Source organism: Lissotriton vulgaris, chromosome 3_1 (genome assembly GCF_964263255.1).
Source record: "Lissotriton vulgaris chromosome 3_1, aLisVul1.2, whole genome shotgun sequence".
Taxonomy (NCBI): domain Eukaryota; kingdom Metazoa; phylum Chordata; class Amphibia; order Caudata; family Salamandridae; genus Lissotriton; species Lissotriton vulgaris.
This window is the reverse complement of record NC_141689.1, coordinates 2025440043-2025462963: the sequence shown is the minus strand read 5'-3', so window position 1 is coordinate 2025462963 and position 22921 is coordinate 2025440043. Positions and strand designations below refer to the sequence as shown.

General features: G+C 43.7%; 1 protein-coding gene across 2 annotated transcripts in view; it reads right to left on the bottom strand.

Moving 5' to 3' along the window:
• FAM149A (family with sequence similarity 149 member A) overlaps window positions 1–22921 on the bottom strand; it is a 427025-nt gene that overhangs the window by 134061 nt on the left and 270043 nt on the right. For both annotated transcript variants that reach the window (XM_086962548.1, XM_086962549.1), the window contains exon 2: window positions 6744–6854. In XM_086962548.1, the coding sequence (XP_086818674.1) occupies window positions 6744–6854 (111 nt within the window). The remainder of the gene's footprint in view (window positions 1–6743; window positions 6855–22921) is intronic.

Here is a 22921-nt window from a genome sequence, read left to right as displayed (position 1 = left end):
ATATGACGGACGACATATCCTTCACGTTTGTGACGCAGTAACCCATCCGCCGAACTCCAAATCAGGTCCATAATTAGTGTCAATCTGCAGCTGTGAAAATTTGTAGGCGAGAAATGTTAAGACTCCACCTTAGGGAGGAGGAGCTTCGCGGGCAACCAAGATGGCCGCGTAAGCTCGGAGCTCCGCGGACCTTCCGATCCTCCGCAATCATCCTGCCCGTAATCCTGATCCACGTGGGTGAATACTTGTTGCCGATGGTCTACTGAGGCGAGAACCGTTTTCAGATCCCGAATCGGTGTCTCCTACGCTGAGCTACGTCGAGTGGGACTCCGTGCCAGTGCAGTGCCATTGTCTTTCCGGACTTCGCCACTACGCACTGCCGATCTGCGGAGTACCCGCCTGCCTTCACCAACGGCGAGGCGAAGTGGACAGCGGAGCGACCCTGTGACGGCATTCTACAGTCTGTCCCGGACGAATCTCCAGTTCCCTGGGCTCGGACTTGCCTGGCATAGCCCTTTGTTCTTTGGATCTAATATGGCGGGCAAGGGGGACCCCGATAAGACATCGAACAGGGGCATCCGCGGCAAATCACAGCAACAACAAAACAGGATTGAGCGCTATACCCAACTAAAGACGCCGCCTGTGACTGGGCCCTCTTCCAAGGACATTCCGCACTCGGGCTCGCCGGACGGCTCTGAGCCCACTTTGAGTGACATTATGGGTGCCATTACAAGTTTCCGGGTGGATATGCAGCAACAGCATGAAGTCCTTACACATAAGGTGGATGGCATGGCCGTCGATCTGACTCTCATTAGGGCAGACTTGGGTAAAACTAATGATCGAGTCAAGAATTTGGACATTAAGACGTCCAGTCTGACGGGAGACGTCTCGGACTTACAAACTGAAGTCCGGAACCTGCAGAGAACAGCGGAGCAGTTCGCAAGGAGGCTGGACGACTTTGAGAGCCGTGCCAGGCGGCAGAACGTCCGCATTGTCGGTGTGCCGGAGGGTTCGGAGGCGACGGACCTCCTCGTGGAAGACCTGATTAAGACCCATCTTGCCCCGCCTGGCCTCAGCAACTTCTTCTCGGTGGAGCGAGCCCACCGAGTGCCGGGTGGCCCGCCGAAGTCGGGCGCGGCACCCAGACCCATCGTGGCCCGGCTGCTCAACTTCCGTGACAGAGACGCTGTCCTGCAGGCTTCCAGACGGCATGGACCGCTTAAATTCCAGAATGCCGACGTCCATTTCTATCCGGACTTCACCAGGGCGGTTCAGCGACAACGCCAGAGCTACGCAGGGGTGAAGCGAAGACTGCGGGATCTGGGGCTCAAGTACTCCATGATGTTCCCTGCCAAGCTCCGGATCGAGCACGAGGGTCGTGCCCTTTTCTTTGACTTCGCTGAGAATGTAAGTGACTGGCTGGACACTTTATCGACGCGCCGAGACGCACAGGAGGATCATGAAGGTGGCGCTGCCGGCGGTCCGGACCTATGAGACTTGGCTCTATAGTGGGTGATACCTCGTCTGTTATATTTGCCTCTATTGACTATCGAATGTAGTGATTGACTGCCGTATTACCTTTCCTGTCAGTACATGGAGGGTGGCGGGGGGTGTTCGCGGAGATTCCTTACTCCTCTGGGTGTCTTTTTGTAGAGTAGTTATGGGGCGACAGGCACACTGCTGGTTGGGGGGGCTTTTTAGTCATATGCAGGGGTGCAGGGTGGGGGGTGCAACTATGCAAGTTTTATTGTTTGTTTGTTCTTTCTCTATCTCTTTCTTGAGGCAATGGATTGGGTGTCTTACTGTGCAATTGGTATTTGAGTCGGTTGTAGTCGGGTGGGGCGGGTTGTTGGGTGATGGGGGGTAGGAAATTGAACGTGCTTAGCTGGAATGTCAATGGACTAGGTGACCGAGTTAAGAGAGGGGTGGTAATTCAGCTGATAAAGAGGCACATGCCTGATGTTGTGCTATTGCAAGAAACGCACTTGGTGGGAAACTCCTGTAGGGCCCTCAATCGTAAGGGTTACAAAATGGTTGCCCACTCTGGGTTCTCCTCGGGTTCCCGGGGGGCGGGCATCCTTGTGCGTGCGTCCCTTCCTCTCGAAATAGACGTCACACTGCTTGATGACAGAGGACGCTACGCAGCTGTGGCAGGAAGATGGGAGGGGCGCTCCTTGGCGCTGCTTTCGGTTTATGTCCCCCCAGGCCTCCAATCTAGCACCTTCCAGGACCTTAGTGGCGCCATCTTGTCCCTGCCTTCGGGCCTACTGATCCTGGGGGGTGATTTCAACTCAGTCTGCTCTGGCACCCTTGATCGTCAGCCGCCAAGGGACCTACTGGGCTCCCAAATGTGGTTGCCGACCTTCATTGACTCTACGGGTTTGGTGGATTGTTGGCGGCTACTGCATCCTGCACTCCGCCAGTTTTCGTTCCTTTCTGGTGCCCATGGGAGCCTGTCCCGGCTTGATTATGTTCTCACTCTGGCGGCGCAATCGCCTGCTGTTTCCGAGGCCCGTTTTCTGGCAAGGGGCGTCTCTGACCACTCGCCGTTGTGGGTCTCCTTCGATTTTGGTATCGTCCTGTCCAGCCATCCGGCAGCGGTGAATCCTTGGTATTTTCGCAACCATAAATCACGAGCACTCCTGGCGAAGGCCATCGACCTGTATTTCACTGAAAATGTGGGCTCCGTTGGCTCTGCGGTCACCCTGTGGGAGGCGTTCAAGACTGTTTTGCGGGGTGAAGCTCTAGCTCTCATTGCACAGGCTAAGCGAGCTCGTGATGCCGACCTTCTGCAAGTGGAGGAGGAAGTCTTGGATCTCGAGTCCCGCATGGGGCCTGAGCCTGACCCTTCTCTCCTACACGAACTCTCCCTGAAACAGTCAGAGTATCATGATCTCGCCACGAATGCTGCCCTGATTTTGGCCAAAGAGCAGCAGGGCCGCATTTATGACGTCGGTGATAAGGCCGGTAAATTGCTGGCCTGGCTGGACAGGCGGGAGATGGCAAGCCGGGTGGTCCCGGAAATCCTGGGTGAGGATGGAGTGGTGGTTACGGATCCGAGTGCCATCGCCGAGTCTTTTGCTGACTATTTTCGGGGTGTTTATACAGCCGGCTCGGATCGCTCCGAGGCCGATTCAGCTGAATTCCTCTCGGCGATTGACCTCCCTTGTCTTTCGGAAGAGGATAGAGTCGATATGGACCGGGATATCACCGCAGACGAGATCGCCTTGGCGATCCGCGCCCTGCGAGCGGGTAAAGCTACAGGACCCAATGGCATACCGGTTGAGTTGTACAAGATCCGGCCGGATGTGATCTCCCCTTATTTGAGGGGTATGTTCCTCCGGGCCCGTGAAGACGGTGTCCTTCCCTTGGACCAGCGGTTGGCCACCATAGTGGTCATCCATAAGGAAGGCAAGCCGCGGGATGTTTGTAGGTCCTACCGCCCCATCTCTCTCCTTAACGCGGAGCCCAAGATCCTGGCTAAACTACTGGCTAATCGGCTGGTCGGGGTTATCAGCGACTTGGTACACCCGGACCAATCCGGTTTTATTCCCCGCCGCAACACTGCCCTCAACCTGAGACGCCTGCATGGGGTCATGGCCAGAGCCCACGCCCTTACGGAGCCGGCGGTACTTGCCTCCCTTGATGCCACGATGGCCTTTGATTCCCTAGAGTGGAGCTACCTCTGGGCGGTACTAACAAAGCTTGGGTTTGGTCCGGGCTTCCTGGGCTGGGTGCAACTTCTTTATGCTTGCCCTCTGGCCGCCGTCACAGTTAATGGTCGCATGTCTGCTCCTTTTACGCTCCATCGTGGTACCAGACAGGGTTGCCCCTTGTCTCCACTCTTGTTTGCGCTGGCCCTTGAGCCACTCGCGGCCATGATACGTTCGCATCCTGACTTGCATGGGATCTCCTGGTCCCCGGACTTCGAGGACAGGGTCTCCCTGTATGCGGACGACATCCTGCTTTACCTCACCTCCCCTTGTAAGTCGCTTATCGTGGCGTGTGACGTGCTCAGGTTGTTCGGGCGCTATTCCGGCCTAATTATTAACTGGGCCAAGTCCTCCCTTTACATCCTCAAGGGGGACACGCCGCGCCTCCCCAGAGGTTGCAACATACAACTGGCCAGGCAAGGCTTCAAATACCTGGGGATCTATATATCGACTAATCCTAAGGCGAGGTATGACCACAACTTGCTCCCTCCGCTCCAACGATTGCGGAGGGATGTGGAGGGCTGGCGCAGGCTCCCTCTCTCTCTCCTGGGCCGGGCGGCGCTCTTTAAAATGATGTCCCTGCCCAGGTTCTTGTATGCCTTGCAGAACACCCAGGATCTTGTTCCGGCTCGTTATTTTAGGGAGGTTGAGAGCCTGCAGCGCACCCTGCTTTGGGATGGTCGGCCCCGCGTCGCGATCCAGAAGCTTACGTTGCCATGGTATGATGGGGGCATTGCGTTACCGGATGTGCGGAGGTATTACTGGTCCTCTCAACTTACCGCTATTAACCATGGCCTCTACGGCCCTGTGGACAGCCCGGGCTATGCTATGGACAGATGGCTCTTGCAGGGGGGCAACTACTACCGAGCCCTCTACTCTAAATCCTTCGATCGGCGCCTCACAGGCCCGACCAAGGCGGCGGTACACACGTGGCGAACGATCAACAAGATACAGGGCTGGCAGGGCAGACTGACGAAATTCACCCCTCTATACGATTCTGATATCTTAGGCAAGCTCTGGCATACTAAGGGTTTCGACAGATGGGACCTCATAGGTATCTCGAGAGTGGAGGACATGATGGCCAGGGGCGCAATCAAGACTTTCCCGCAACTACAGGCAGAATACCAACTGGGTGGAACAGAGTTTTTCCGTTATGCCCAACTCAAGCATGCGATAACTACCGCTGGACCGGAGGAGGGCGACATCCCTGAAAGCTCCCCCTTGGAGGACAGGGTCCTGGACGGGCATATGCCGGATAGCGCCATCTCTCTGTCCTACAAGAAGCTGATTAATGTTAGAATCGACCTCCTCCAGCGCTTGCGGGAACAGTGGGTAGCCGATGGTCTAGAACTGGACGACGAGGACTGGCAGAGTGCTGTGTCCTCCCCTAAGGAGGTCGCCATTTCCTCGCGTCTGCGGCTGGTACAGTTTAAGATCCTCCACCGGGTGTATGTTACCGGTCCCCGGCTTGTGCGTATGGGCTTCTCGCCTGATGGCCTTTGTCGTCGTGGCTGCGGAGCCCCTGCTACTTTCATGCATATTCTGTGGGAGTGCCCCGTTATTGCCCCTTATTGGGAGAGAGTGCATCGAGTGATGAGGGAGGTGACTGGGGTTGAGTTGGCGGCAGAGGCGCGTAGGTGCCTCCTCAATGTTTGGGAGCCGAATGACTACAGCACGGCGCAGACTCGTTGGGCTACATTGGGCAACATGGTCGCTAAGAGGGATATAGCGCAGAAATGGGGATCCAATATGGCCCCCCTGGTGGTACAATGGAAGGCCAACATGGATTGGTGTATGCTACGTGAGAAGACTGTGTATACTGCCAGGGGGCGGCCGCAGACGTGGAATAAGGTGTGGGGGGAATGGAATGCATACAGAGGTGACCTGTGCCTGCCACCAGAGCCGATTCCCCGCGACGAACACTTGTCGCCATAGCCGATGACACCAGCTACGCTACTCGTGTTGTAATTCTCCTGTTCCTTCCTCCCCCCGCGCCTTCATACATCCTACTTACGTTCTTTTCTAAATCTTACCTGACCTCTGACGCCTCCTACTGACTCATCGACCTTCCTCTTTCTCCATTGCCTTTCTCTTGCGCCCTAGGGCGCCTCTGTTTAGGTTCTTCTTTGTATATAAAATAAAAAACAAACCTGCATTGTCCTGATGTGAATCGCTTTGCACACTACTTCTTCTGACACCATGCTGCCTTGCCTCCGGGATGTTAGGCTGAATAGCTGTGTGCTTTATTACAATAAAGGTTTTAAAAAAATTTTTAAAAAAAGACTCCACCTTAGTATTTCTGCTACCTACTGAATACCATAGGGTTTACTTTCAATTCTTCTCACTTATGTAGCCAAATCAAAAGTCTGAAGATAACTATACGAGAAACAAAGTTGACAAAGCAGATAAACAAAAGCGATTTCAAACAGAAGATACTCTTAATTTTGCTAAAGCACAAAACTTCCAATTATGAGCCGCCCCATTGACAACTTAAAGAAACTATGTAAAATATAAAATAGCACAGTACTAATTTTTCTGGCAACCACTGGATGACAAGCCATGGAACACCAACACAATGGATGAGCCCAGGGATTTGGCAATTGGTTGATGTAGAACTGTGAGGCAAGTTAAACTTTTTTTAGACTAAAGGGAAAAGGAGGTAGGTAAATAAATTGGTCCTATAAAATACGAAGACTAAGGAAGGTGTGAATGTTTACTAATTTCTGTATACAGGTTCTATATCTGCGTCAGCGAGAAAATGATTCAGAACTTGGACAGGGAGACCATGACATGCACACTATCAATCGAACTCTGAGCTCATTACCCTCACATGCGATTGGTGGAGGGTCACATGATCTAAAAGGCCAACAGAACCCAGGTCTTTAGAAACACCCACAAAAAAGCCCAAAATCTCCCGACCTAGCCACCCAAAAGTGTTGAAATTGCAAAGACTGATCTATGCACACAAAGTATAACATAATATAACATATACAGTACTTGCAATACTTTAGTGATCTCATAACTACATACCTGGTGTAATTGTGGATGGCATGCTGCACACGCCTGGTAAAATGCACTGGAAGAGACTCTCCATTCTTCGCTGTAAACGTGTTATCCAAAACTCCTCTCGATATCCCCTTTCTGAAAATCAACGTGACATATTAACATTAACTAATCACTGGCAATATCACAATTAGATAAATTAATTAGAAAAATATATAGCAAACGTTTTTCCTTCAGACATCTTAAAATAATAAAGTATTGATATGCTAGTGGTTAGGAGTAGAGTCATCCATGCATTTAAGTAAACATGATGAACCTCTTGGTATTTCTCTCATTATTATATTCTACATTTGAAGTGTTCAAATGTGTAATTTTTAAGAAAAATATTAGCGGAGCTGTACTGTATAGCTTACACTATATACAATAATTCCACAAATTATATTATATTATGGATTTATATTTCCCACTTTCTTCATGTTTGTTTTTCACTTATCAGTAAAACATTTGATCCAAACATTGTGCTTTCATACTTTACATCTCTTGCCTTTAAAAGTGCCACTGCCCTAGTTAATGTCGTACACTGTAAACCACGTTACTGCTTTTATGTCTATGAGCACCTCAAGAACATTATTGTAGAACATTATGTAGATTAAACAGCATACAGTAGAATCTGGTATGAAGATAATCCTTGCTCAAAGCAAAGAAGGCAGACCACTTTTTTATGAGACACTCACATGGGAAACAAATACCTGTCTCGTTGTTTAGAGGGGCAATATCACAATTTCTTAAAGTACCCTGAAGCAAAGCTAGTGGCGGCACACCTCTATTCATTATGATTATGAGGTGCATAACTGAAGTCGTTAAGGATATCCAGTCAAATTATTATTGTGAAAACAAACACTGATGGAATACATTCGATACTACTGAAATTCTAGTTCCAAAACTAACTACGGAAAGGTGATCACTATATATTTAATACAATTCATGTATCTTAAGTTATTTGTGCATATCGAATAGCCCCAGAACCCTATAATCCACACTCACTTTATCAAACTTGATACCATTTACCACATCTTAGATATTACTACAAAAGTCTTTTCAATTGAATAGTAGATGGAAGGCACTGCGGGCAGGTGAATCTTTCAAAAGCAATTTTATTGTAAATATGTAAGCACTGTACAAGTGCGGGAGACAACGAACATTGCAACTTCTTCAGAGTCCCTCTATGACCTGCCCACACTGGAGCGTTGGTTGAGTTCTGCTCATGAAAGTTCTGACACCAGGAGCCCTCCTGAGCATGACAAAACACAACACACCTCCCTCCTTTTCAGCCAAATAACTTTTTTTACAAGGTTAAATAAAGAACAAAAAAAATACAACATACCCAAAATGACGAAGAAACATTAATTTTACCATAATATAACCAGAAAGATAAAACTGCTAATTACAAATAGCTGCATTTCATAAACAGAAATTAATACATCTCATAATTTCGGAATTTTGCGGGCATGAACTTCAGTCTGTGTGGTCTGCACTATCTTGTAAGGGAGTCAAAAAACCAGTAGTAACTACAGAGGATTCACTACTCGCATCCTTCAGAATACATTCAGACTCATGGAATTTTTGCTCTAATAATATCTTTGCACATTCTCTGCTGACTTTTGCTATACAACTACAAGTCCACCAGTGACCATGTTCTAATTTCACAGCGCTCAAGTTTTCACTAACCTCCTAGATTCTGTGAGGCTGACTGAACCTCACTCACCCTTTCCTCATATTGACCTAGGGCAGATTCTTCCTTACCCAACCCCGTTTGTTATTTTGCAATTTCTTTGCACATTTAATGCAGCCAAATTTGGTTTTACTCTAACTACACCTGGAAACTGCATCCTTCTGAATCATCCTCCTCCCAGAACTACTTGGCTAGACATTATCTACCAAAACATCAGATCTGGACAACCAGGCTGGGTTTAGAAAATCAAAAGGTTTCCTTCCCCTTAAAGCACAAAAAGGAGTGATGTTTGTTTCTTTGTTAGGTGTATTGCAATATGCCCACAGCATTGTTCCAACAGCATCCTCTACATCAACACCCCTAAAACGATGCCTCACATACACACTCAACTACAATTCTATTCCTTTGCTCTACAAGATCATTCGCTTGAGGGTAATATAGACTACAACGTTTGTGTTTAATGCCTGCTTCATTTAGAAATTCCATTATTACTTTTTAAAAGAACTGCACTCTAATGTCTGACATAATTTCTGCAGGAAAACCTTCTCTGGCACAAATATCAGTACGAAAAGTTAAAACACTTTTTGTGCGGCTTTCCCTTACAAATCTAACCTAAAACCACTTCAAGTTAGAGGGGCCAATTCCAATGTCGGACGGACCTGTGCCTGCCACTGGGTGCAGAGATCAACATTCGGCGGCCTCATACCCATGGGGGCCCTTCTTGGGTTCCCCAAAGACAGTTTCCCACTGCCATTCTGTGTCGTAAAGGCCAGCACAGAAAGGCAGTGGGAAACTGTCATCGTACTCCCTCGGCTGGAAAGAAGGGTTTCCGGCTGGCGGATGGGCTCTCTGAGCCCGTCGAAAGCCATCCGGAAACTCAAGTCGGATTCCTTTCCGACCGAGCCCATCGGAATTGCTCGGTCGGAAAGGTATCTGAATCAGTGACTCCGATGCAGTTAGGATGCCTTCGACCGAGGGACGGAGCAATTCCTAACCGCATCGGAATTAGCCCCATAGTCTACTAAAACAATGGCATACTTTTGTTGGGCTAGTACGTAGTAAAATGGCCTACAAAGTGAATGGCCACTCTTTCCCAAACACTTTGAGGTGAATCGATGATGGTCAAGGGTTGTACTCTTGTAAGTCCTTTGTCATTTTGCTGACAATTTATACATTTGGATACACAGTCTCAACGTCCCTTTCCATACCTGGCCACGAGGACAGAACCTTTAATCTTTTCTTTTTAGAAGTCATGACTAAATGCCCTTCATGACTGAGAGCAAGCAACTTTTTCTAATTTTGGACCAAAAGGAAAATCACCCTCCACTGACAACTCATCTTGAATGTTCCAAAAACTCTGTAAAACCAGAGGCAAATTCTTTTCCCTAGGCCAAACATGTCACATAACCCTGCACTTCCTTTCAAAATGTCATCTGCCTTCAAAACATTCCTCCACTCTTGCTCAGACACACATACCACATCAAACCAACAAATACTTACAACCAAACATTCCACATCCTCTTCTACCTTTTCAACTTGATTACAAATATCAGATTCCCATGAAACTGGTAGGCATGAAAGACAATCTGCGTACTTATTCTTCCCTCCTGGAATGTGCTGTACCTCAAAATGATGCTCGAAAGTTTCAAACCGAGTCTAGCCAATCTGGCTGTAGCTTCACTGGTATTAACATTTGAACCATTCAAAATAGGAATTAAATACCTGTGGTCCGTGCTAATAACAAAATGAGTACCTCAAACATAGCATTTACATTTTTCCACAGCGCAAGTGCATGCTAACATTTCATGTTCTATGAAAGAGTACATACCTTCTTGAGGTTTCAAAGTATCTGATGGAAATGCAATGGTGCTCTCTTTGCCTGCATACTCCTTAATTAATACTCGACCCCAACATTGCTGAAATCTACTGTAATGCACATCTTCCCCCTTGTTTAGCAAATAACTCAGTAAAGGAGAATCACTAAGGTTCTTGATAATCTTCATTTTAAAGCGCCAAACCCCAGACAAATGTGGCACTCTCCTTCAAAAACCTTAACAGAGGTTCTGCAACTGTGGAACTAATTTGAATAAACTTTGTGTAAAACTCACACATGTACATGAACACCCATAGTTCATTGCGATATTTAGGTTTGGCTACATCAACAGTAGCTCTGAGTAAACCAGGTCTGTGTGAAATTTCCTTAAAAGACACCACATGCCCGAAGTATTCAACATATTGTGCTCCAAAACATGTTTTTCCTTTCTCAATTTCAATCCTCTACTAGTAATAGCTTTTAAAACTTAACTCAGTCTGTAATTGTGTTCACATGCATCTTTACCATGATCTAATACATCATATTGAAATATAGAGACACCAGTAATGCCACACAGCACATCTTCAATCACTCTTTGGAAAGTGGCAGACGCTGATGCCAACCCAAAAGATACTCTACAGAACTGGAAAACACCATCTGGAGTGACAAAAGCCATCAAATGTTTGGAATTCTTACTTAGAAGCTGCTGATGATCTGCTACAAGCATGTCTAATTTGGAAAATATAGATGCACCAGATAATGATACAATCAGCTCATCGATTTTGGGAGGAGGGTGCCCATCAACTCATATTGCCCTATTTTAAAAACATGAGTCTATGCACCTGCATAGTTCATTGTTTTTCTTGCGAGCAATGGCAACAGGAGTCATCCATAGTGAATAATCAGTTGGTTCAATAACCTCTTCTTAACATAAATTCTTCAACAACTCAGTTAACTCCTTCGTAATGCTCCATGGAACACTACGCAAATTGTGTTTGACAGGTAGTGTCCTTTCAGTTTTATATGATGCTCAAAATTACTTATTGTACCCAATTTATCTATAAAGATATCTTCATAATGTTCTTAAATCTCATCAATATTTTTGACAGGCACACTAGCTTCATCCACTTTACTTACACTTAATACTTATGGTAACATCCAGGTCACAATTGAAGACCCAAACACCCTTGATGATGTCCCCCTAAATGTCTGGCCCAGCAACCGATACGTAAACTTTACCCACGACAATGCGATCCTTAAATTGAATGGATTTTTCAAAATACACTTCAAGATCGATCTTGACTCCATTACAGCCTCCTGGATTAACATGTAGGGGTAAAGGTTACTGCATAAGCTCATCTTACAACACAGTTTGTTTAAAAATTATAGTATATTTGGAACCTGAATCAGTCAACAAAAGAATTTTGATTCCATTGACAACAAATTTCTCAATAGGATATTTGCAATAAGATATGTCTTTCTCATGTACTTGTTTTGATCGTCATCAGTAATGGAAGACACTACAGGCAGGTGAATCTTCCAAAAGCAATTTTATTGTTAATATGTAACCAGTATACAAGTGCGAGAAACAGCGAATGTTGCTGCTTCCTCTGAGTTCCTCTGTGACCAACTGCCCACACTAGATCGTTGGCTGGAGATCTGCTCATGAACGTTCTGACACCAGGAGCCCTCATGAGCATGACACAACACAATAGTCCATTCACGACTGTGAATTGCACCACAGTAAAATAGCTTCCAAAATGATATAGTCCATCCGGTTAGTTAGTATCCAAAAAATTCTTTAATCTTCACAAGAAGTTTGTAAAAACAGCCAACGCGTTTCATCCAACACTTGTGGACTTCAGGGTGTATTTGTTAGTAGTATTCCTCTGTGGTTAACAACATCAGTGCCAACACTGGTATTATTAAAATTGTTGGCATTTCCTTTGTGTGCCCAATCCCTCCCAAGTCCAGGGTCAGGTTCAAAGTCACTTTATTTAGTGATAACGCAACGGTGCCTTGATAAACACCTGTTGCTGCCATGGCGGTCGGCGTTTCTTACATGTGATAGAAAGATGTTGAAAAAAGAGAGATCCTGAACAATTCATGGAATCTTAAGTAGCTTTCAGCTATTAGCAGAAGGCTCAGTAAGATCTTCCTGCAGACTGCGGATAACAAGTGGGGTGAGCTGCGTTCACTCCTCTTGCAAGAAGTAATGAAGGTGTATCCATGAGTAACCCCATGTGGTGGAGCTCCTGAAAGAACTGCTAAAACGAGGTGTTGTTTAATGGGATGGTGTTCTGGGTTAAGCACAGACATATCTGAAGGCAAATGGTCAAAGTTATTGTCTGATATTCCAGCAACAACCGCATAGTATTACAATCGGGTCGGGGTTACTTCACTGGTATGCATGCTTCCGAAATTATTAGTACCACAAGTATTGGTAATTTTGGAGAGTCAGGAATACTGCAGTGTTCTGACTTTGCCCCCAAAGATCCCCTAGGAAACGGAGAATTACACCTCATTAACATAATTATTAAGTAAACCCCTTTTTTCTACAACTTCGAGCCCTGCACTGATGAAAGGATTACCATGTTATACATTTAAAGGTATCCAACAGAGCTCTTTGGACAGAGTTGTTTGCTCGTTTCCTCTTCTTTACTTTACTGTACAGCTGTATTATTATGTTAAATACCACACTTGTTTTTTAGGTCCTCCTATAGACAGTGGTTCTCTCTGTCTTCTTGAAGGCTTATTGTGGACAATGCCAATAGTAGGCTCTGGGTCAGCCCATTGCTAACCATTGATTGGATTTCTAGTTAATCTCAATAGCTTACATCCTATGCAATTGCTTTTCTTCCGCTTCTTGTGTATGTTCCCTCTGCAGGAGTATTTCTTCTTTCCCATCCTCTTGATTGGATGACATGTATCCTTCCACTACTTACATTTTGGGAACTATGGGCCATATTAGCAAGAAGCTCGTTAAAATGATCACCGTTTTAGCGGCAGGAAACTGCGGCTAAAACGGCGATAATGGGGTATGGCCGTTTTAGCGGCAGTTTCCTGCTGCTAAAACTGTGATAATTTTGACGAGCTTCTTGCTAATATGCCCTTATGTTTTTTTCTTTTTAGTTCAGCGCTCTAGGGGATAACATGTGTTTTCTTACTCTTTCCCTCATGTGCTATTTCCCCACTCAAATCGTTGTCCCCACCATCTGTGTTAGAATCGCACACAACAAGCTCCTCAAATGCTTCCACAAGCCCTCCCAGCTTTTTTGAAATGTTATTCCCCCCAAAAAATTTATGTTGTCCCACCACCTAGCCGCTCCATGCCAACACCCAGCTCTGGAACTTAATTTTATTTCCTGCGCCTCCAATACTCCCCCAACCTCCAAGTTCTTTTTTAAAATGTATAACATTTTTGTTTGTTTTTTGGAATTCCTAGGAGCTACACATTTCCTACAAGGCCGCTCCTTTTTTGTTTATGCGCTATTTACCACTCCAGAATTGGTGTCCACCATCTTGGAACAGTAATTAAAGGTTAAAAAAAGAAAACAAATGGGGAGCCTTGTCGTGAGCATTAGTGCCCATGAGTGGTGAAGCATGCACACGTAAACTTCATCTTGCTGCTTACCTGTTTTGGAGGAGGGGGGGGGCGCAAAGCTGTTTCACATTGGCAAATATTCATTTTCTTTTCTTTCCTTTTGGCCAATCTGGAACAGCATCAGCAAAATCCATTGGCAAAGCCAAAAGATCGGGTAATGCCATTGAAAGGTGAAACTATTGCTTTGGCAAAGCCTGTTTTTCTTATATTTCTAAAGTTTAGGATGCCTTTTGATTCTGCTCTTTTTTGATATTCATATTTTTGGTGCATTGTATGTATGAAAAGCGTTCAGTTGCTGTTTCCTAACGGGGAAAACAGCAACCATTAATATAACATAATAAATCATTTATACATTCCTCCTATTCCAGAATAAACATTTATTTTAATTAACTATATATGATGTCACACAAAATGTTACAGATACAGCATAAGTGCATATTGTACTAATAAACAGTATCCACAAATCCTTGTTGAATCCCTAATGATTTGAGGAAAGAGTTTCATTTAATCATTCTTTTTCTAAATTTCACGGGGTGTTTTTCGTTCTCCATAATAGGCAACAAAATAGGCCCTTGTAAATGACAAGTTAAATACCTGGAAGACTGTTTTCATATTTGCACACTACAGCTTGGAGACATGATTTATTTTAGCGCATTGGCTGTCAAAAGTTGGCAGGATAACCATGAAGCCATAATAGCTTTATAAGATGCTGCCACAACATTAATGTTACTGTTTTGCTGAGCCCATTGGATTTTCAAGGAAACAAAACTGCTTCCAAAATGTTATTTTTAAATTACAACATCTCTGTTTTAAGTACCCCCTGTTATCTTTACAGTACATAACCTGCGACCATAGGGACCATGGCATTGTTATGTATGGATCTCGTAGAGAGCCTCTATTGTTTATTTCAGGTTCTAAATGCCATAACCCAATGCTATGACATAGCAACAGCTGATAAGGCTGACAGGGCTCTCTGAGAGCCTACCAGCAGAGTGATGCTTGTCTGCCTTGACTAAAAGCAGAACCCACAGCTGCAGGAGGGGGAAGGAATGCACCTAAAATGGTTGGTGTGGTTTAGGATTTCAGGTAAGATTTTTTTTAATTTGGGACAGGGATGGGTGGGTGTGTTATATATGTCTCCTCCATGAAATCTCTTAAACCTGCATAAAAGTAAAAAGAAGAAGATGATTTTAGGGCTATACATAGCGTAAAGTTATACATGGGTAAAAAGTGAATTACGGGGATTTTTTCCACCTCAGGGCTCTGAGTGACACCATAGACAATATTTGATGCCGCTTAAAACCCCTCGTTCAAAAATATCCCCGTCATTCACTTGTAACCCATCTATATATCACTTTCTGAATTGGGAAAGACTGGACTTGGATTTTGAAAATGTAATATCAGCTCCTGGGTTATCTTGTAGCTTAGAATCTTCTGTAAACGTATTATTCCCTCCAATACCTGTGTTTTTCCACTAGTGTCTGAGGGATGGCGAATGCGTCATTTGACCTGTGTGGATAACCATCTCATTAGTGCTCTGTTGTGGGAATGTGGACTAATGTGCTCTCCTGGGCAGACCAAAGCAACATCCTGTTCCATACCCAGTCCATCTGTACATTATTGTTGTGGTTCAAGTGAATATTAAAGCATCATGAATCGTCTATTAACTATTACAGACGTGACTTCCAGCATGCTGAGTTGAACACAAGTCACAACTCAGTCTCCTATCAAGACACATACGACTGGGTTTTCCCACAATATCTGTTGAGCCATCTATCAATCTCAGAATTTCTCTTTAAGTTCTTAAATTCTGTGTCACAGCGATTCTCCCTAGCGGATTCAACGAAAGAAGTAGCTGGCAGATTTAGTTAAAAAGTACTCAAATATATACATGAACCCAGACCGCAGGTTATTCGTTAAAGTTTCTAAGGACTCGGATCGCAAGCCGGGGCATGATATGCTCCCCAAGTACCTTCTATGGACGGGATGAATATAACCCTGTGATTTGGTGATTGCCTTATGTTGGTACACCGACTAATACTGTAAAACACTTTGAATTCAATATACTATACTTTAAGCCCTGATGAAGTTCCTAGTGTGACAGGAAGAAAACGTGTTGGCTGATTTTAAAATGTGTGCAATATTTTGCAATAATAAAAGAAGATGATGGACTTATTTGCTACATTTAATTTTTTTTCTAGTGCACCTTCCTTTTGAAATAGTTCCTGTTTTTTAGTCTCCAGTGGCACCAAACGGTGGCAAGTGCCAGAGGAGTATGCACAGGTCACTAAACTGGACTTGACTGGATTGAGGTGCAACACCTGTGGTCCGCCACTGTTAGCTTAGTGTGTATAGAATATATACATATTTATATATATGGTTAATTCAAAGATGTCGTAAGTTTCTTTTTCCTGTTCTGCATAACAAAAAAAACCGATGTGTTTAAGAATGTGGAGTGCTAAGTGGCACAGGATGATGTACATGTACTGCCAAGATACTGCATTAAGTACTCAGGGGTGGAGACAGTGGAAGATGGGCGCTAGTGGTAACTGAGAAGATTGGGGCACGGTAGTCAGTTACTCACTTCCTGGGTTGGTGTCATTTCCGAGATAATTGTGGCAGAGCCTTACTTTAGTCCAATCACGGTTCATACACTTCACCCGTCAACATGTTGTAAATTGCACTTCCATATTTGTTCACCTGGGAATGTATTCAGAGATGGCAGTTACAAAATAGGCCCAAGAATGATCATGTTGGCCAAAGGGCATCCGTTTTAGAGGATGCAGAGGCACAAGGGGAACTTTCAAGACTTTCAAGGTATATATGGAAGCTTACTCTGAAGGGGAGAAGACATAAGACAGATCTCGGGTCATGGAAGAGGGCTGTTCAGAAAATTCTCTGAATCACCATGTAGCATAGCGTGGTGGATCACTGATCATTCAGTGATAGCGTTGAAAATAAGAGGGCAAGGTAGGTAACAGCATGAGATGCCTGGAGAGTAATGAAAGACTACGAACAGATTTGAATAGTAGAGTATGTAATTTAAGAGTGACCTACTGAGCAGTAAGCCAATGGCCGTGTCGGAAACATAGGGTCCTAAATCATTTGGGGATAATGCTGGCACTTAGAGCAGTTTTCCAGTAGCAAGGAAGAAGTTACAAAGGAGATGCAGGAAGATGTTGTCCTCATAATTATAGTGTTTTGAGGGCCAGAATCGTTGTCGGGGGCTTGGCAAAGAAGATTGAGGCAGATGTTGAGAAGTTTAAATTGGGAGGAGGTGGAGTTCAAAGAAATTAAAATGTAGTTTCACTTTACTATGAAAACGAAACTTATAGAGACGATTCAAGAGGGAGAGCATGAAGTGACAATGAGGAAAGATGGGAGAGGGAATTCTTTTGAGTGCATTAAAGCACAGATTTCCAATTATTCTAGACTTGGAAGATTTGAGCATTAGAGACCACTTTGCGACATGGGATTGAATGGATGAGCAACTACGAGTGCACCAGTATTGTATTTACCCGTAAAGGATGGGAAGTAGGTGGGTGTTTGACTGTAAAGAGGTATCAAAGGAAGCAGTATAATGAGATACGTTGTCAATCACAATATGGGAATTTGTAAAGCAAGAAGAGTGGACAAATGAGAAGACCATCAGGGGAGTTAACTTGGCAGAAAGGCGTGTGCAGAGTTAGAGGAGCAGCAAGGAAAAGACTAGAACAAGGAATAAAAGTAGCAAGAGAGCCAAGATAGAGCAGTATCAGTTGATGACGAAACTTGACATTGAAGACAAGCATATGTCAGTTCAGTTCAGAAAGCTTTATTCGGTTTGCATAACACAACCATAAAAGCGACAATAGAACAAAAATACATACAATTATATTTGTCATAAAAATCATCATAATGCAAATTTTACAATTGCCCCACTAAGTTAGGAAAATTTAACTGTACATTCCATAAACTGGCCCCCCGGGTGGTGCACCAATGGAGAAACATTATTTAATAAATACTAAAATGATTTAAACTATCACATACAAACTAGTAGCAGCAGGTGGAAGGAACTGTTACGATAAAGTGCATAGTGCTAAGAGGTACTTTAACTGGAGCTTTAGCCAGTACTCATTAAAGTGACATATGTCTAGGTAAATATTCAGGTTCTTGCAACATATAATAAACATATTTCCATCCCGAAATAAAGTGTCATGTGCTTGAATACAGTTTCACCAGGGCAGATAATTATTATATTATCGATTTCCTGGCTGCTCTACATTTCAGTATATAAAGTGCAACCCGAAAGCAAATATCTGCATGCTCAAGGGTACATAGTAAGTTCATTGCATCCACTGTTGTACGAACATTATATTTTAAAAAGATAGGCTTCAAGTACAATTTCCTTAAAAATGTATAAAATTTACAAAAAAGTAGAAAATGGCAACAACTCTGGTTAGAGGTACTGTCACATGGACATATCATAGTAGATCTCTCTCCTATTGCTGGGAAAGATACCAAGTGATGTACAATCCCCAACCTCAGGCGTATTAAAACAAAACGATATGAGGGTCTAGACACATCGAACAAATAAGCCTGAAAACCACTTTTGAGTTCAAGTTGCCTATAAAACACAACAGTCTTTTGGGTCCTAGTTAGTTTCAATCGTTCTCCCATTTTATATAACAAGAAGGAATCCTTGATTTCCTTCTTAGAAAAGGGGATTACGTATTTGGACACCTTTAAGATTTTAAAATGAAACAATGTGCTACACCAATGTATAATATAACTCAGCCATGGGATGCGGAAAGCGTACTCTAATTTAAGGCAATCTTGGATTATTTTCTGAGTGAACTCTGTCCCACTCTTATGCCAGATCGAACGCCACAAAAGTAATGGGCATAAAGCTGCTAGATCCGATATGTAATCAAGGCCGGTTTCTCAAATCAGTAGAAGCCAAAGCCGGGACACTCAGGAGTCGTTTTAAAAAACAGTTTTCATTTTTTTGGAGTTGGACTGTAGATGAGTGGCCCCATATTTCGGCTCTATACAGGGCTGAGGAAACACATCTAGCGTTATATATGGTTACCATATCCTGTAATCTACGGTCCACAAGCATATGTCATAATCACCGGTGCCAAATAGCGTTAACAGATTGAGAATGAGGAATAAGGTGAAGAGGCAGTTGTGATTTGTAAAGGATATGAAGTAGGAGACATGCGTAAGAAAAGTTTTTGTTGAATGCATTTCAAAAATCTTGATTGAAAGGAATTTCGAGCAATAGCTGTGGATAGGATATGAGTGAGTCAGTTAAAGCACATGTTTTATATTGCTTGGAAAATTAGGAAAAAGTCAAGCATGTGGAGTAGTGTTTGGAGTGCACATAGGCTCTGCATATGTATTGTGATGATTTCTGCAGTTTGGAAGCAAAGAGAGGTAATAGAAGAGAGTTGGAATAGATTGATTAGATCAAATTGATAAAGAAGCCTGATTGGGAGTGTGTTTAATTTATTTGAGGTTTCACAGGCCAGAGTATAAAGAATGCTTTTAAGTGAAGGTCTAAAAACATGAGCAAGGAATAAACAGTGATTGAAATGGGCTCTGAAAAAATGGCGGAGTCAATAATGAGAAAGGTTGCAACATGAGGATGGTGAAGTAAAGTGCCCTGACATGTTGGATCTAACGCAAAAATCTAGTCAATTATTCTAAGAGGGTTGCGGTATGGTGCAGAATAAATTACAGAGAGGACTAGTGGGTGGGAGTCGGAAAGGTAAGGATAAGTATTTTGAAATCGAAGGATTCGATAAGTGCATGGATGTCGATGAAGAGTTTGTTGCATATATTGCAGGCCCAAGCAGTACACCTTTCACAATCTGTTAATATGAATGTGCATGCCTAATGTGGGATGATAAAGTATTAAGGATGAGGTTGGCAGAGCACGTTGAGTGCTCGATAAGTCCCTTCTTTGGCTCTGGCACCTCTCCATCTTTGAGGATCGCAAGCATTCATTGGAGGCCCAGTCCTAACGGACAAACAAGGAAAATCTTGTGGTCTTCTCACCTAACAGGAAAATGTAATGCAGATGTTTGCTTTCAGGTGGGCAGCAGGAGAGTCAATGTGATTGCAGCTTTTGAAAAGATGCAGAGCCTCTAGACATGCAAATATGGCAAGAACTATGCTTTACCCTCCCAGCAAGCAGGAATATGGAAGAGAGAAAAGCTGGAAAATCAGTGAGTGGAATGTTTCTTTCTGGGCACATGATACTTTGAGATAGACCTGCAGAATGATTGACCTATCAGACAGGAAACATATATATTAATATTATAAACTGGCTCTGGGTCAACTGAAACTTGGATTTTAGTGTGAAAATTAGGAAACCATACAGAGCCTCGTGAATTTCCTTAGTTGTTGGTTCGCTCCCATGCTTCTGAAGAGGAAAAATGCAGAGCAAATAGGGGCAAAGCAAGTTTCTCCAGGCTAGGTCTCTACCTCCACCACTTGAGGACATAAAAGGGGGAAACATCTGGGGCAGGGGGGACGCCTTTATCACATAGCAAGGCATTAGTACGAACAGCTTTGAACAAGCTGCACAGAGTATCAAAAACAGAGAAGTTTATGGAATGTTGGAGGGGGCAAACATATGCCTCTACAAATCCAAGAAGTAAGTGTACAGCATAAAAACTAAAGTCACACATCTGAAGCTAAAATGTGATTCTGGAAGTTGAGAGTTAGCCTCAAAATTAATTTAGGTAGTAGTAGTGCATAATTGTTTCCATTGTGCACCTTGAAACTCAATTAGAACACGTGAATGATTTGGAAAATTTCTTGATGGCCAATATATTGATTCTTGGTGTGATGTAGTTAAAAAGGGAACAAACACATTACAACCTTTCAATCTGAGTTGCACCCCAATGACTCCATACTGAGCAACAAGAAGCTTTTCGACTACCAACCAGGGGCGTGGAAGGAGGAGTGATGATGGGGGTGACAATACCCACAGATCCAGGTAATGTAAAGAAAAATAGATTTTATGAACATTTTAAAAAAATAGCACATCGAAGAAAGTGTTCATTTCCTACGATTACAGCCAATCCACAAAAGTGAGAAAGCATGAACTACATAGCTTCAAGAAGGCGCTTGTGAGCCTGAAGGCGGAGGCATCACTTGGGCACCCTGTCAAACTGAAATTGCGTTGAGACAAATGTTACTTGTATTTACACAGATGGTTGCGGTACACGACTTCCTGAATGTTGCTGGAAGAGAGTTAAGCCGGGAAACAAAAATGAACAGATGGTAGCTGTTTCTACTACTTAGCTCCAGTAGTACAAGTATTTTAACAGCCCACATAATGCCTAGGGATAAAATGGAAGGTTCGGATCACTATAGTTATCCCCCACCCCTCTGGGGATATAGGTGCATTTATTTGATTTCATTCCTCAGTTGTGCCTGTTTCACATCAACTCTACCTTGTGTACTTCCCTTAGTGGTCGTGATGCCTGCGGTAGCCTGAACTCTGACAACACAGAGGGATATATGTTTATTATTTAGAAGAAAGTGACTTCATTTGTTTGAGATGTTGTATCTTTCGTTTATTCCTACGGTTCCATATTAAAATGCAGAGTGAAGATACTACATAGTTTTAATGACACTGGATAGTGAGGTCCCTTCAATAATAAAAACAGCTTACAAAAAGGTTGGCGAGGAATGAAAAAGAGAGTGTTTGGTGGGGGAAGGGAAGATGCACTGAAGGCTGAATCTAAGATGCTGTAGTAAGGTGAGCTGGATTTGATGATGTGTGCATCTGGACTGATAAGTAAGGAACGGAGCGCCCAAAGGGGAAGGATTACATTAAAATGCTCATCTGGGTGCAAAGAAAGAGTCCATGGGTGGGGGGGGGAGAAGGAGTTCATGTGTATGAATTTGCAATTGAAGTATAATCCTTCGGGGTTCCACAAAAATGCTGAAATATTTGGCTGGAAAGATTTAATTTGTCCCTCAACGTCAGAACAGTCTTATGTGTCACTTCAGGGAGTAATCTAATGAATAGGCAAATACACGCAGACACCCAATGCTCTAAAGACATACAAAGCCTTGGATTTCTATCCGGCCTCTCCTGTGCAGCATAAAGTCACTTCCCTTTCTTTTCTTTACTTCTTCAGAGCATTCTTACTCATCCAGGCCTCCTTTTATATATAAAGGATGCCACTGAAAAGAAGCTATCGAGGGTTGAAAGGAAATGAGGTAAAATAATTTGCTAAGAGAACATGAAAGGAGAGGTACAGAATATGTATTTGTAACTTTGAAAAACTCCACAGTTTGAAGTAACAATAAGGAGCCAATAAAGGTACTCAGAGGAAGAGTAAATATGAGTGAACTTCTTAACAGCCTAGTGGCCTGATTCTCTATCTTCTGTAATTTTAAGAATTCTGGCAGCACGAGTTGTTGCACTTTTTGATTCAGGAGAGAATGAGCGATGGAGTGAGTCCGCCCAATGCCCTTTCTAGGGAAGCAAGGGACTTTCCTCAGCAGGAAGATCCGGAAGTGTGTGCCATTGATCAGCACATCACTTTGGTTTCAAAGCCAGTTCCATATCAAAGTAAAGCCTAAGGGTTTTCCCTGGATGGAAGCTATACCCAGTGCTTGGGGCCATTAGATAAAGGGGTAAGAAGCTTGACTCCCAACGAACAAGACCTCAGTTTCGTTCTGTTCATGCACAGCAATCATTCCTCTATCAAAATAAGACAATGATAGGGATGGGCTAGGGAGTTGGATAAATGCATGATCGCTGAAAAAGAGGTATACAAATCCAGAGGGTGCCCCAACAAGTGGGACAAAAATGGGGCAAATGGAACACTTATTTGGGGGAGTTATGTACCTCTCCCACCTCGGAGATGGAGCTACGGGAACAGCGACGGAACGGACATTTATAAGTAGCTGTAAGGGGGTGCAACTATAAAACAATTGTACTTTGCTTTATATTGTTGTGTATTATTTTTAAGAATATTGCAATCACTATGAGAGCCAAAGTTCTATTAAACAATAATAAAAAAGAAAAAAAGAAATAAAAAATAAGA